Below are 15,044 nucleotides of genomic sequence, written 5' to 3' on the forward strand. Positions count from 1 at the left end.
ATTTTAATGTTATGTAGTTGAATGGACCATTACCATCATGTGAAATGCATAGCAAAACACCATACACAACCTAGACACTGGGAAAATTCATATTATACAAACAACACTATGATGTATATCAACTGGTTATAATGTATATACTTAACCAAAAATAAAGAAAAATAAAAAACAGGGCCCACACTCACACTCTCAGAAACCTAGCTCCCTAGGAGCAGCAGTTAACTGTCTCACTCAACAGTTCTCTAAACCCCCTTTGGTGCAGGCCTGATACCGTTGTTTGAGTGCGTAGTGGCCGGGTAAAACACAAATTGGCCCCTTCACTCCGAGGAGCCAGAAATAAAAGAAGGTTACCTCTGCACTGTATTTCTTCCAGTACCCTTTGCTCTTTTTCTCTCTCTCTCTTGGTCGTAGGATTGAGCTTTTGGTCATGACATACACAGGGTCTTGGGCATCCGCCATCCAATACCGCCGGTAGATATGAAACTCTGCAGGTCAATAACTAGAAAGTTCAATCAGCCAATGGAACTAGACGGCTACGGAAATGCAATCAGTAGAGAAATAAAGGCAGACTGAGCTAGCCAACTTAAAGTCTCTGTTAGCAGTATTCTCGCTAACAATAGCAGCTGGAGCTAGCCTACTGTAGAGTACATAAAATAGCAGCCTGAATTAGCATACTATAGAGCACATAAAATAGCAGCCTGAAGTAGCCTACTATAGCTATATCTGAGCAGAGTACGAGGGGAAAATTGGCAGCCTGAGTTAGTCTGCTAGCACTCAACTTGAACAGTTCATAAACAGTGTGTTAACATCCTACATTGGGTCTCAGTCCGACAACCACACAGCGGTCACATACCCGCTTGAGAATAATAAACATTACTGCATGTTTTTCACTCATACTCGTTCACCTTCTCCACCATTTTGTCACGTTCCCTCACTTTTTTTCTCCCCTCTCTCCCGATCCCCTCCAAGACATCAGACCCTAGAATATTATTGGTGCACCAAAGAGAAAGAGACTCAAACTAGTAGAAAGGTACATAACCAAATAAACAAAACACACTGAATTCACTGAAACATGTATCAGAACATCTACACCATTTTTAATATAAAAGAATATAAAATTAACTGTTAGTCCCTCCGGCGTGTCCTGGGTCTACCCTGGTGCCTCCTTCCAGTTGGACGTGCCTGGTATACACCCCGTGGGAGGCGTCGAGGAGGCATCCTCATCAGATGCCCGAACCACCTCAACTGACTCCTCTCAATGCGAAGGAGCAGCTACTCTACTCCGAGCTCCTCCCTAGTCACTGAGCTCCTCACCCGATCACGGAGAGTACGCCCAGCAACCCGTGGGAGAAAGCTCATTTTGGCCGCTTGTATCTGCAATCTCATTCTTTGGTCATTACCCAGAGCTCATGACCATAGGTGAGAGTGGAGATGTAGACTGACTGGTAAATTGAGAGCTTTGCTTTATGGCTCAGATATCTCTTGACCACAATGGTGCGGTACAGTGACCACATTACGGCAGACGCTGCACCTATCTTACAGTCAATCTTTCTTCCCATCATTGTGAACAAGAACCCAAGATACTTGAACTCCTTCACTTGCGGCAGGTTCTCACCCCTTACCTGAAGGTAGAATGCCTCAGACTTGGAGATTCTGTTCCACATACTGACTGCTTCACTCTCAGCTGCAAATTGCTCAAGTGAACACTGGAGGTCTCCGTGCAAAGAAGAAGAATCTGCAAAAAGCAGAGATGCCACCTCCTGAGCTTCTCGATGGAAGCCTTCTTATCCCAGGCTACGCCTCTCCACCCTGTCCATAAATGTCAGCAATAGGAGTGGAGATAAGGCACAGCCCTGAGAGAGTCCAATGCCCACACTGAACAAGCTTGACTTACTACCAAGGATGCGAACACAACTCTAACTCTGAGAGTACAAGGACCTTGTAGCTTGCTGGAGTGACCTTAGCACCCCATACTCCTGGAGCACCTCCCACAGAATCTCTCGAGGAACACTGTCATATGCCTTCTCCAAATTCACAAAGCATGTGTAGAGTAGAGTAGCAAATTCCCACGCCCCCTCAATCATCTGTAAAGAAGTAAAGAGTTGGTCCATAGTTCCACGGCCAGGACGAAATCCGCATTGTTCTTCTAAAATCCTAAGTTCGACTATCGGACGGATTCTCCTTTCCAGCACCTTGGCATGGACTTTCCCCGGGAGGCTGAGAAGTGTAATGCCACAATAATTGGCACACTTTCTCCGGTCCCCTTTTTTGTCAATCCAAACCACTACCCCAGTTTGTCAATCCAAAGGCACCATTCCCGAGGTCCATGCAATATTGCATAGGCGTGTAAATTATTTATGAATATGGAATGGCAAAATTTGATAGGTGGCAGAAAAAAATAAAAGAGACCAGACACATTGAAGTCAAGACAGCAAGTAGAAATAAACTGCAGAAAAGTGTTTGGTAGATTATTTCTTTGTTGTAACAATGCTTCTTGGCAATAAATCTTATACAGCTGGAAAGCCTGTTCATTTCCCTTTTAAATGGTGCCACATTTGTAAGGAACATGCATTTGTGGGATGAACAATAGAGCTGAGTATGTGGGTTGTGCCCATGATAAATTTGTCAAATCCTCTCTGCCATTACCAAATAGCTTATTTTGCTGTTGCTATTGAGACTTGTTTTGAGTTTCTGGTTACACCCAGGTGTTGCCTATCAGCTGCCAATCCGCACCTGTGAGCATGGGCCCTGCTACTGTAGTCAGTAGGTGTCTGATCCAAGACTTGGCATGCCACGTTTGACTGATCTAGATAGGGCCGGTGCGATAGGGCAACTTCAAGCTGGAGTTTCACAAAACCAAGTTGTGGCCTTATTTGGTTAGTTCCAAGTAATGGAAGATGTCAAAGATAGGCCATAAAGCGTCCCAAGAACACGACACTCCAAGAAGTTCATGTCTTCATCCTGTCAGTGAAGAAGACGTGGAGAACACTATGCTGATTGTTGCACCTATAGAGTAACATCTTTTGGTGGAGTCAGTGTGAGGGTGTGGGGCGGCATCTCCCTCACTGGAAAAATGAGGCTTGTCATCATTGGATGCAATCTCAATGCAGAAAGATATCAAGATGAAATTCTGCAACCAGTGGCAATCCCATATCTCCACAGTCTGGCACCGAACTCCGTCCTCCAAGATGACAACGCTCACCCCCACAGAGCAGGGTTTATCAGAGACTACCTCCAGAATTTATGAATGGAGAGGATGGAATGGCCTGCCAGTGTTCTGACCTCAATCCCATTGAACACTTTTGGGATCAGCTTGGTCGTGCTGTTCATGCCAGAGTGTCCAAAACAATCACGTTGGCTGACTTGCGACAAATACTTTTTGATGAATGGGATACCATCCCACAGTAGTGTGTGACCAGGCTGGTGACCAGCATGAGGAGAAGGTGTCAGGCTGTTGTGGCTGTGTATGGTTCTTTCACATGCTACTGATGCTCCTGTTTGTTAAATGAATAATTTGTTAATTTGCCAATATGTCTAGTTTCTTCAAACTTCAATCATCCAGTCCACCAAACACCAAACAAGTCAATGACAGAATTAGCTGTTTGGCATTGGCGGAGAGTATTTGGCAAATTTTTCATGGGTGCAACCCACAATACTCTCTGCTCTACTGGTTTACTGCTCATATCACAAATGTGGCACCATTTAAAAGGGAAATTAACAGGCTTTCCAATGGTATAAGATTTGTTGCCAAGAAGCATTCTTACAACAAAGAAATAATCTACCAAACACTAATTTCCTTACTTATTTGTGCTAAATTTAGATAAACTCATGTAGGAGTTAAGGGCTTTTACCTCCTGTCTAAATACTTTCTCTTGCGCCCTCGCACCCAATATTTGCATGTACTCACCTAAGTGTACAACGTTTTAGGGTGTCCCAGTTCTTTTATTTTACCCAACATGGGTGCTCATGAGTGCCCTCTATGTGCATTTTATGTGCCCTTCCCGTAAGTCTGCAGCAGGCGACACTTTTGCGGAGGTAATTACACACTGTGAGACTCTGACGTTCCTTGCAGAAACTAATTACAAGACTTAATCTGGACTTTATACCTTGAAGTTAAAAATGTTACCTTTAAAGGTACATTCACTTTGCTTGTATCTTTTGTGACCAATGATGTACCTCTACTGTTCCTTGTATTCTAGAGTGTATAAACTATAAGAAACCGGAGCACGCGGAGGGAACCCACACAGACATGGGGAGAACACAATAAACTCCTTACCCACAGTCAGAACCATGGAGCTGTGTCACAACAACACTATCTTTTGTGCCACGATCAATTTCCATAGCCCCTCATCTTCGGAGCTACAATTTTAGTTCCATTGTTAACCACAAATATGCTAACCACTTTAAAATGTTTTAAACACTTTGATCCTCAAGCTTTTTATTTAATTTGTCTAATGTAATACAGTCTAGATTCTGGCTGATTCCTTCTGTAAATGATGTGTGGAACTTGGTTTATGATGAATTTGGTGCTGTTGTTAACAAGCATGCTCCTTTTAAGGAATCAAGGATAAAAAACAGTTATCAGCCCTTGGTTTGATCCTGAGCTTGCAGTAATTTTACAGCAAAAAAAATACTGCTTGTGATAAGGCACAAAGATCTAAAGTATCTAAATTAGAAATAAGGGCACTCAAGCTGTTCAAAAGGCTAATGCTGAGTATTTTAAGGAGCAGCTCTCTTTTTGTGGCTCTGAACCAAAAAGGTTTTGAAAAAACAGTTTGCAATCTTGAAAACAAATCTTCTGCTCAGCTTCATCTTGCACTTAATGTAGATGACCTTACTGAAAAGTATGGATGGTTAACATTTATAATGAACATTTTATAAAATCCAGGTTTATCTACAAAACCTCCTTGTATGTCTAATACTCCACCACTAGTTCCACCTTTTATTACCTCTCCTGCTAGATTGCAGGACCCTAAATACAGTTTTTCTCTGCAGCATGTTTTGGTGGGTGAGGTTTTATAGGAATTACTAAAGTTAGACACTAAAAAAACAGCTGGACTGGATGAGTTGGACCCTTACTTTTTTAGATTGGCTGCTCCCATAGTTGATGCTCTGATTGCCAACCTTTTTAATGTGTGCCTTTATACAGCTGAAAGCATGGAAAATATATCAAGTAAGTCCTCTTTTTAAGGGTGGAGATCAGACAGGTCCCAACTGTTACAGACCAATCTTTATATTGCTTTGTTTGTCAAAAGTGTTTGAAAAACTTATAAATAAGTAATTGATTAACTACATAGATGCTCATAACATTTTAGCTGATGTTCAATCTGGCTTTAGACCAAGTTATGGATCTGCCACCCTTAAAATTCTTAATGATGATGAATTTCTGTTTGGATGCCAAACACTTTCCAAGGAACACAGCAGCTATCTTTCATATTGTATGACAATTTCATGATGAAAGGGCCCATAGAAATGCTTCAAAATTACTTTAATTCGACTTCCATAGAGAGTTAAGGTTTTTTCCATAAGTTACTATGGAAGTACATGTTTTTCTTTGGACAGCAACAATATATATAATATTTGTGTATGTGACTGTGCTTACCTTTCCTGTGGGAAGAATAATTTGCAGGCTTTTAAGTTAATATATCCTGTGTTGTTGACAGATATGATCACTTAATCATTTAATTCTTGGTAAGACATTGATGAAGCCTATTACCACTGATTGTGTAAACATGAACTTATCTGCTGAGAAGTGGTCTGGGACTGTTTGTTTTACATTCCTTTCACTGATAATGCCTGTAATCAAACTCAGTACGTTTCTGACCCAGCCTTACAAGCACTGAATTAAATCTGTATAATCATAAAAATAGGACACAGTCATACATATGGACACTTTAGAATATAAAGTCCAGAAATTATACAAACTGTAGAAAGCAAATATGATTAATTGTTTGTTTTACAGAAAGCTTTTAGAATGTATACGTTCACACCTTTCCATTCCATCTTCCTACATCTGTATATTGTATATGCAATAGGGTAGTATGTAGGGGGAAAACTTCCATAATTTTGACCTGCATTATATGCTTTGTTTTAAAATATCAGTAATTTCATTGAATTATATCATTCATTATTATTATTTGTTTTATATGAATTACAGTAGACTTACTGATGTTAACCACATTTCATCCAATATAAGGAGGATATATATTGAGTCAAATTCAGGCCAAAAGTTTTGTTAATTTAAAAAAGAATAAATAAAAATGTGAAAAAAATAAATACATTGAAAACATTTACATTTACACGCTGTAATGTCTGAGTGGGAAAAACCACTCCAGTGCGAGGAGAATACTAAGATGAGTAAAACCACCCTCAGATGTGTTGTGTGCTTGCGATCTGCCCTCACACTCAGATTATTAGCACAGTGTCTATTGAGATTACAGTGTTTATCTGAGAGGGTAAAAAAATGGTGTGTAAAACTGTTTAATGCCCTGAAAAAAGAAGAAAAGATACCTTACAGTTGGCACAGTGATTTGTTCAAATTGCTGACTACAACAGCCTTACATTAGTCTCTGTGTCTGTGTTTTCACTAACAATTCTGTAAATATGTAATATAAAAAGTGTTGAATGTTTTCTTAAGGCAGTGGTTCATACATTTTATCTGCAGTGACCCTGCTTTACACAGCAGACAAAAATTGGCAGCAGCATTATGTGTCTCATGCTCCCCTCCAATCTCCTTGTGCTCCAAGAATCAGTGACTCTCCAACTGAAATAAAAAAGATCTCAGATATCAAAATATTGACGAATGTGACAAACAAATACAGTATATTTAAAAGAAATTCATAATTGATTCAAAGTTATGTTTAAAGTGAACATTAAAGATAAAAATGTAAACTATTCTAGTATACAACTATAACCCCCCCCCCCCAAAACAAACACACATCATGTACTTTGTACGCTATAACAGTCACATTAACCGTACACATCTACAGCCATGTTTAAGTGCTCTTGAAGTTACTCTGTTGATATGTATATGCTATGCTGTGCTATGCTATTACAAAGCAAACATTTCAAATGTTGAAACAGAAACTGTATATATATTATTTGAATATATGCCCATTTTGAATTTGACGCCAAGAACATATTTCAATGTTTAAAAAATATGTTTGGAAATGTTGGGAAACTGAAGACCAACTGATGTAATTTTGACTGTGGTGATACCATCAATCCATGCAGAACGTGGTTTAGCATTGTCTTACTAAAATTAGAAAGGTTTTCCCTCAAAAAGACAAGGTCTCGATTGCAGCATGTTTCTTCAAAACCTGTATATATTATTGAACATTAACAGTACCTTCACAGATGTGCTAGTTACCCATGCCATGTGTAATAATGCATCAGCATAACATCACAGATGCAGAATTTTTAATGGTGCACTTATAAGAAACCTGATAGTCCGTCTACTCTTTAATCAGAGGACTCGTGCATTGATTCATTGTCTGTAACTGCTTATCCAGTTCAGGGACACGGTGGGTCCAGAGCTTACCCAGGCGGGAACACACCCTGGAGGGGGCGCCAGTTCTTCCCAGTGTAACAACATTTTTTTAAAATGGGTTTTTTAATTGTAATCACTGTCTTCATTAGCTGTATAATTTAGTTAAAGACCACATTTGTCAATTATAATAATATTTCATGATTGTTGTCTAAAGTAAAATAATAAATATGCATTAATAAAAAATAATTGGTCAGAAATTTCATGCATATCATAGCAGTATATTATTACATTATTTATTTCTGTCAAACAACTTTAGATCTTGTAATGTTTAATTTTTTAAAACGTTAAAATTAGCTATCCCTGGTGCTTATGGCCATTGAAATATCTAAATATATTATGCCATGTATTATTATGATATTTGTTTTGTAAGGCTAATTAATTTGTTGTAGTTCATCTTTAGTTTTGCGTTTGAATTAAGCCTCTGTTTGGAACCAAAATTAGTGTAGTTAAGTGATAATAGAGGGATAATGACGTTACCATTTCAGGCCATTTCATGGGTGGCAAATGTAAAAACTAATGTAAACATTTTATACAGGATTTCCTTCTAACAGCTTGGCTCCTTGAATAATCTAAAACCAGGTTATTTTGAAAATAAATAAAAAAAGTTTTTTTTTGTTTGGCTCTGATTTTGCCACCTTCTTATGTTCAATGTATTATTTGCTATAATAAACCCAGTTGAACCAAGGAAGGGCATCATATTCAGCTGGTTAAATATTCTTAAGACAAGCAGTACTCCAGCTCCTACTTTGGACAACATGTACGAACACACGGTAAGGAACTCGTTGTGGCCGCTAGATGGACTGATGCTCCAGTGCCGAATTTAGAGCTGTTGTCATTAGCAGCGTGCGGCTCGACAGCGCCCCCTCTCTGTACTCATCGGCAGCGCCCCGTAGCGGCGAGCAACAGAGCAGCGACGGCCCTCATGACCACAGTAAACCAATCAGCTGTGGGAGGCACAGCTCTCCCTGTGGTCGCCATTAGAGAAAGGAATCCATGAATTCAAATGGAAACTAGTAGGAACAGATACCGAAAATATGCTTTCCAAAGGACCATTTTGATGTAGTTTCACGCCATCCTTCGATGCTCTTTAACGCGGAATGATTTTATTTTTAAAAACGGTTTTGTTTGGAGGTGGAGGCAAAGAAAGCCATTTTAGCAGAAACCGTTTTTAAGCTAAGGGGGAGGGGGGAGTTGCATATGTGCTCTCCCTTTTTCTTTTTTTTTTTTTTTTTTTGTTTTTATAGCGTCTTTGTCGCCTTTTTACATTTAATTTACTATATCACATTTCAACCGAGGTTGACTGAGAGGTTGCAGTGCCTCTGATACAATTTTAGAGTGTTGTGGACGACGAAAGCGATCGAATGGGGTTGGTGAAATACATTTCCCCAGCGATTGTTTAAAAATAATTCTGATCAGCACTGCCTACATACAAATCACATTCGCAAACGGTTCTTTATTTCCCGGAGACTGTGATGATGATGATGGAGTGCTCTACCACGCAGTGAAAGGATGAGTTCTTGTTTTGTACCAAACGGGGCCAGCTTGGAGGATTGCCATTCCAATCTATTCTATCTGGTAAGAGATTTAAAACTAAAGGAAAGCAGCCATTTTTAACTAGACGAAAAGAGCCAGTTAGCCACTTAGCATGCTAACGCTAAACAGAGCGTTGGAAAAGCAGGCTTTTAGGGCCTGTAGCCCATCACAACGTCAAGTGTATAAAGTCTTTATTTGTTCGTAATATTTGGTTGACAAGTGTAAGTATATAAACGAGCTTAAGTTTTTTGCAGCACTGTAACTAAATCAGCGACCATTTTAAAATGCCGAGTACCATTTAGTTGAGTTTGTGGAATGAAAAGTTGAGTTAATTCTGAAAATAAACATATTTTTTTTTATCATTATTATTATTATTGTGTCTGGCCCACACCAACAACAGTTTGTGTTCGTGGCTTGATAATGTCTCGAATTGTGTCCAACGAAACTCTTAAGTTAACTAAACTTTCATTAAAAAATGTATTTTCAGTTTTAGCGGAGTTTAGACATGTGAAACTCAGCTTCCAGCTAATGGTCAGTTTAAGTAGACTTTCCCCATATATCCCTTGTTGCAGCCGTGTAGATCAGATGTTTTGAGCAGAATTCAAACGTAACACAGAAAAAGTGACGTGTTGCCTTTGGGTTTTCGCCTTGGCTTGCGTCACCGCAGAGGGGACTACCAGTGTTGGATACAGATGGTTGTGATTTCTACAGATACAATGTACTGTTTGCAATACGTTAACACTCTACACGGTAATGAAAGCCTCCGAATTATGTAACTTTTCGTTGCCCTCTGTTAAAAGTCTCGTTTGTCGACTTGACTGTTTTCTCAATGTTGTCACGACATCAAAATGCCTTGCTAATTTTATCAAAACGCACACTTATCATTTGAATTGTTCTGTCTTATTCAGGTTCACTTTAATGCTCTAAGAGCTAGTAATGCAATAGCTAATACATATTTCCGGTGACACTTCATTCACACTTAAGCAGTTTAAGAGTTTAGTCCTGTTGTTTTCTTTATTGTGAAGCACTCAGGAAACGGTTTTGTCTAGCTCTACCAGGATTTCTATAGAGAAGTGTTTCAGTGCACTAAGCTCTAAATTACACCCAAATATTTGTGTCTGTGACAGCATGCATGTGTGCTCTCAAAATTAATGTAGTTTTACTTTTGGACCACGTTGTGTATGAGAAGTTGGAACCCAATATTAAGTTTCAGCTTCACCTGCTGTGTGTGGTGGACAAAACCTGTGTGTTCCAGCCTGCTTTGTGTAAGGTTTATTATATAACTCACTAATTCAGCTGATTTGATTTTGTGCGGTAGATGTTTCTTATGGCTTTCCTACAAGTTATCTGGCACAGTGGATAAATATTTTTTAAATGAGCTTGTGAGTAACTTATGCCTTGTCAACAAAGATCACATGGTTCTGATTTAGAGCTGACAGTTGTAGTTCTGTCAGCAAAACATAGTCTGGCCTTCTAAAAGCATCATAATTCTAAGAACAAATTAACTAAGATTTCTAAGTAGTGCTGTATATTTATTAGTAGGTCCATAATATCATCTTGACTTGACAACTTCACCTGACTGCTGATAATTACTACTGACCTGGTGTCTTTATTGGTCATACAGTTCTTATATTGTTTGGGCCCTCTTTCAGTATAATACATTGTTTACACAATAAGAGCATTTGGAAGAAGAAAATATAATGAGTATTACCTACTCAGCCATTATATTATGATAATTATAACATTAAACTACATTCAGTTCTTTATTTAACAATAATGTAGGGACATTAAGAGACTTGCCAGCATTTTAGTAAGCATTTAATACATGTCCTCCTGTAGTTTTAGACTTTTAATCCTAATAATTGCTTTTTTTTATTTATATATTTAGTATATAATATAAATTGCTTTTCTTTGTCCCAGCAGAAATTCTCTAAAGCTTATTGTATACTGTATATTGTTATAGGGCTGCAACTAATGATTATTTTGATAATTGATTAATCTGTGGATTATTTTTTCGATGAATCGATTATTAATCAGATAAAAAGGAAGACAAGCCAAATTTGGTTTCCTGTCTGTTACTAGCATATTCAGGATACCATCAGTGAGAACAGCTGCTTGCTGTGGTGTGCAGATCTTCTTCAAAACATTGTCAGCAATGCTGGGCTGTTTTTATCTGAGGTGAGAAAGAAAGTGTAGATATGGACATACATCTTTTTTAAAGTTAATAACTACTGATCTAAAATGCAGACAACAATGCAGGCAAATTACATAAATGGATATTGGGTGATGCTGCCATGTGCTGAGAATAAAAGTGAAATTCAACTAACGCACATGATCAGATATTGTTAAGATATTTAAGATTTTAGAGAACTAATTTTGTAATTGTATAAGTAACACACAACCTGCCATTATTAAAAATTAGTGTTTACATGAAGAATTAACCCAACCGTTACATTAATTTTATATTCATCAATATTTAATGTAATATACACTTGCCTGTGATACTCAAAAACTAACATGCAATGCCAGTCAGAAAAGACCTTGAAAAAGGCTTTAAATATATTATTTAAAAAATGTTTTGATTGATTTTTTTTAACTCTGAATGTAACTGTTCCACATTTAAGGTGGAACGGAAAACTTGCTAAATACAAGAGTGATATAAATTTACTAAAAATGAGACATCTTGTTTAACTACTCTAGCAGGCTCTAGTGACATTTGAGTGAGAGAAAAACTAACGTCGCTAACGTTAGCTTGACTAAAACTACGGCTTGTTTTGGAACTGCTGGTCGAGATGACACATTTAAGGTGGAAGAGAAAACTCGGGGGATGCTAAGGCTTGTTTGCTAAATGCGAGTGTAATATCAATGTACTAAGAAAAACAAATGTTGTTTAACTAATCTAGCAGGCTCTAGTAACATTGAGTGAGAGAAAAAGTAGAATTAACTTACTATACTTAATCTCTTTCACACATAGCTCCAACAGGCTTCATTTTCAGATGCTCATGCAGTGATGTTGTGCTGCTGTGCCATGAGAGATCAGCTGTGCACATTTTGCACCTAACGCTGTTCCTTGAAGGCGATAATGTAAAGTGCTCCCATACTTTTGATGACTTGGGTCGTACATTTTTCTCTCTGATTGTGCTAACATTATCCTCTGCTGTGACCGCCTCCGGCATTTTTCAAACCATTCTTCCAGAGTTCGTCACGTGTAGCAACTGTACCTATGTGTATAATAACTTAGTCAACTAATCGATTATTAAATTAGTTTCCAACAATTTTAACACTCGATTTTAATCGATTTAATTGATTAGTTGTTGCAGCCCTATATTGTTACATAATTTTTGAGTAACGCAAGTGCCTGTAGTACTGCGTGCCAACAGATATAGCTAGATGGTAAAGAGAAATTATTTCTGTCTTGTATGAACCACAAACAGCTATTTAATTATGGCAAAGATACCAACATTTTGGGGAACAGTGGTTTAGGTTGTGAGGGTGTGTATGTTTGTCTGCCAAAGGAGTTGAAGTTAGTCATTTCACCTGTTGCTTTTGTGATTTTTCCAGTGAAGCAGCTGTTCCCTTTTTGGTAGTGGTAATTAGAGAGAGCATTGGACAGTGATCTTGAAGTTAGCACTAGAAGTTAAAACAAAGGAAGGGTCATGACCTTGTGATCTGGTCATATTTGTATATTAAAAAACAACAACAACCAAATTTCACTCTGAACATATTGATTTCTTCTCTTCTTTGACTAGGTCTGTAGAAAATAAATAAACAAAAACAAATCAAAGATTTTTTGTGAGTATTTCCTGTCTTTGTTCCTACATTGAATTTTGCAATAAAGTCTTTTAATCATAAAGCATTAATATTATACAGAATGAGCATATTTTATTGCAAGTTGATTATGCTTACTATACTGCAGTTTTCATAAACAGATTTTTGTTTCAGTACAATTAATTCTATTGTTTTAATATTCAGGTTTTTTTTTGTGTGTTTGTCCTGTCAGTAAATTTCCTCTCATTACCAGTTTTGTTCATTCTCCCAGCACTGCAGTTCACCCAGATGTGTACTTTGCATGTTTGTGCAGGTGTTTTGTTGTTGGCACTTATGAGACAGAAAGTGTTCTTAGGTTTAACTGTTGAGGCAAATTTGACTGTGAAACAGCAGGAAAAAAAAATCATGTACAACATTGACAACCTCTGTTTCTCTACACTCAATGTCTGTTTTCTCAGCTTCACTGACCTTGGAAGGGCACTTTGTAGTTCTAGAAAAACTGATTGAACTCAATCTGTTGCTCTGTATTCTTTTTTTGCCCCTTTTCACCCTGTTCTTCAGTAGTAAAGACCACTAAGAAACCAACAAAGCAGGTATGATCAGGGTGGTGAATCATTCTCAGCACTGCTTTGATGTTGATGTGGCGGTAATGTGTTTTGTGTGTGTTGTGCTCGTAAAAATGGATCAGACACAGCAGAGATGCTGGAGTTTTTAAACCTCTCAGTGTTATTGCATAGTTCAATGACCACATATATTCAGCCAACATCCTTTGGGCAGTGTCCAGCGACCACTGATGAAGGGATAAAAGATGATCATCCCAAACTATGCAGCAACCCATGAGCTGCTCTGAATTAATGTATACAAGCTAATAATAATAATAATAATAATAATAATAGGCCTCTTTCTGACATGCAGGCTAACCCTAGTACTTTACCAGACATTACCCAGAGGAGCAGTGTGTCTGTGAACAGACTTTACCTAGATATTATCCTGACAACCCTGTAGTAGAAATATCTGCATGTGACCATGTGTGAAGAGGGCAGGCAATTTTCTAGAGTATTCAAAGAGAATTCGTGTCATGCCTGTTGTGTAAACCACACAGGATATTTCCGTAAGTTACAATCTGACATGGAAAATCTTGGTTGTATGCTTTGTGTATGTAAAGGCAACACCAGAAAAAATCTGGATCTGATTCTCTGGAATTTTTCAGGATAAAATAGCTAGAGTGGACAGTGAATAAACACTGTTTTAAAAACCTGAGCAGCGCTTCTCTGTCTGATCCACTTGTACCAGCAAGTGTACACATATAAACATACAATAATCATGTCAGTGTCACTGTAGCGCTGAGAATGATCCACCACCCAAATTGTTTCTGTTGTATGGTGGTCCTGACCATCAAAGAACAGGATGAAGTGGGGCAAACAAAGTATGCGGAGTAACAGATGTATTACAGAGTGTAATTGTAGAACTGCAAAGTGCTCCTGCATGATATTGAGAGATATATATATATATATATATATATATATATATATATATATATATATATATATATATATATATATATATATATATATATATATATATATATATATATATATATATAGATATCGAGTCAGATGTTTTAGGTATTGTCGTGTATGTTGTTGTTGTTGTATGTGTTTAAGTGCCAGATTGCTGAAGACAAATTTCCATTTGTGTCAACTTAATGGGCAATAAAGTTTTATCTATCTAATTTTATATATCTAATAATCTGCTGAGCTGGGGGAATGGACAATGTGTAGAAATAATTAGCAACTAATTTTGCAATTCTGAGCTTTCTTTATGGCAGTATATTAAGTTATTTTAATGTCTAATGTTTTGTTTTCCTTTTTTAATATAATAAATATGGCTATGCGAAATGACTATAACGTGACGATAGATCTATGACTTCTTATTACGGGCAGAGAATGCAGTGCTGTGGAGTTCGTTACTGTGACGTAGCAACAAACTACTTGAGCAACTATACGCTGGCGGAAGGATTTGCCAATTTTATAAACATTTCACGCCACTTTCACAACTCAGTTTATTTATTTCATGTTTTAATTATTACCCGAACTCCCCTTCAGCTTGTGCTTTCACCGCATCACCGTCATGCTCTTATTTCATGATAATACACCTTCTCATGTTCTATTGCTTAAATACATGCTTGACTGCA

General features: G+C 37.8%; 1 protein-coding gene across 5 annotated transcripts in view; it reads left to right on the plus strand.

Moving 5' to 3' along the window:
• Positions 1 to 8,538: 8,538 nt before the first annotated feature.
• The window catches only part of med13a (mediator complex subunit 13a), a 78,677-nt gene continuing 72,171 nt past the window's right edge, over positions 8,539 to 15,044 (plus strand). For all 5 annotated transcript variants that reach the window (XM_066650728.1, XM_066650730.1, XM_066650731.1 and 2 more), the window contains exon 1: positions 8,539 to 9,124. In XM_066650728.1, coding sequence (XP_066506825.1) covers positions 9,059 to 9,124 — 66 coding nt within the window. In that variant the 5' untranslated portion in view covers positions 8,539 to 9,058. The remainder of the gene's footprint in view (positions 9,125 to 15,044) is intronic.

Source organism: Hoplias malabaricus, chromosome 18 (genome assembly GCF_029633855.1).
Source record: "Hoplias malabaricus isolate fHopMal1 chromosome 18, fHopMal1.hap1, whole genome shotgun sequence".
NCBI lineage: Eukaryota > Metazoa > Chordata > Actinopteri > Characiformes > Erythrinidae > Hoplias > Hoplias malabaricus.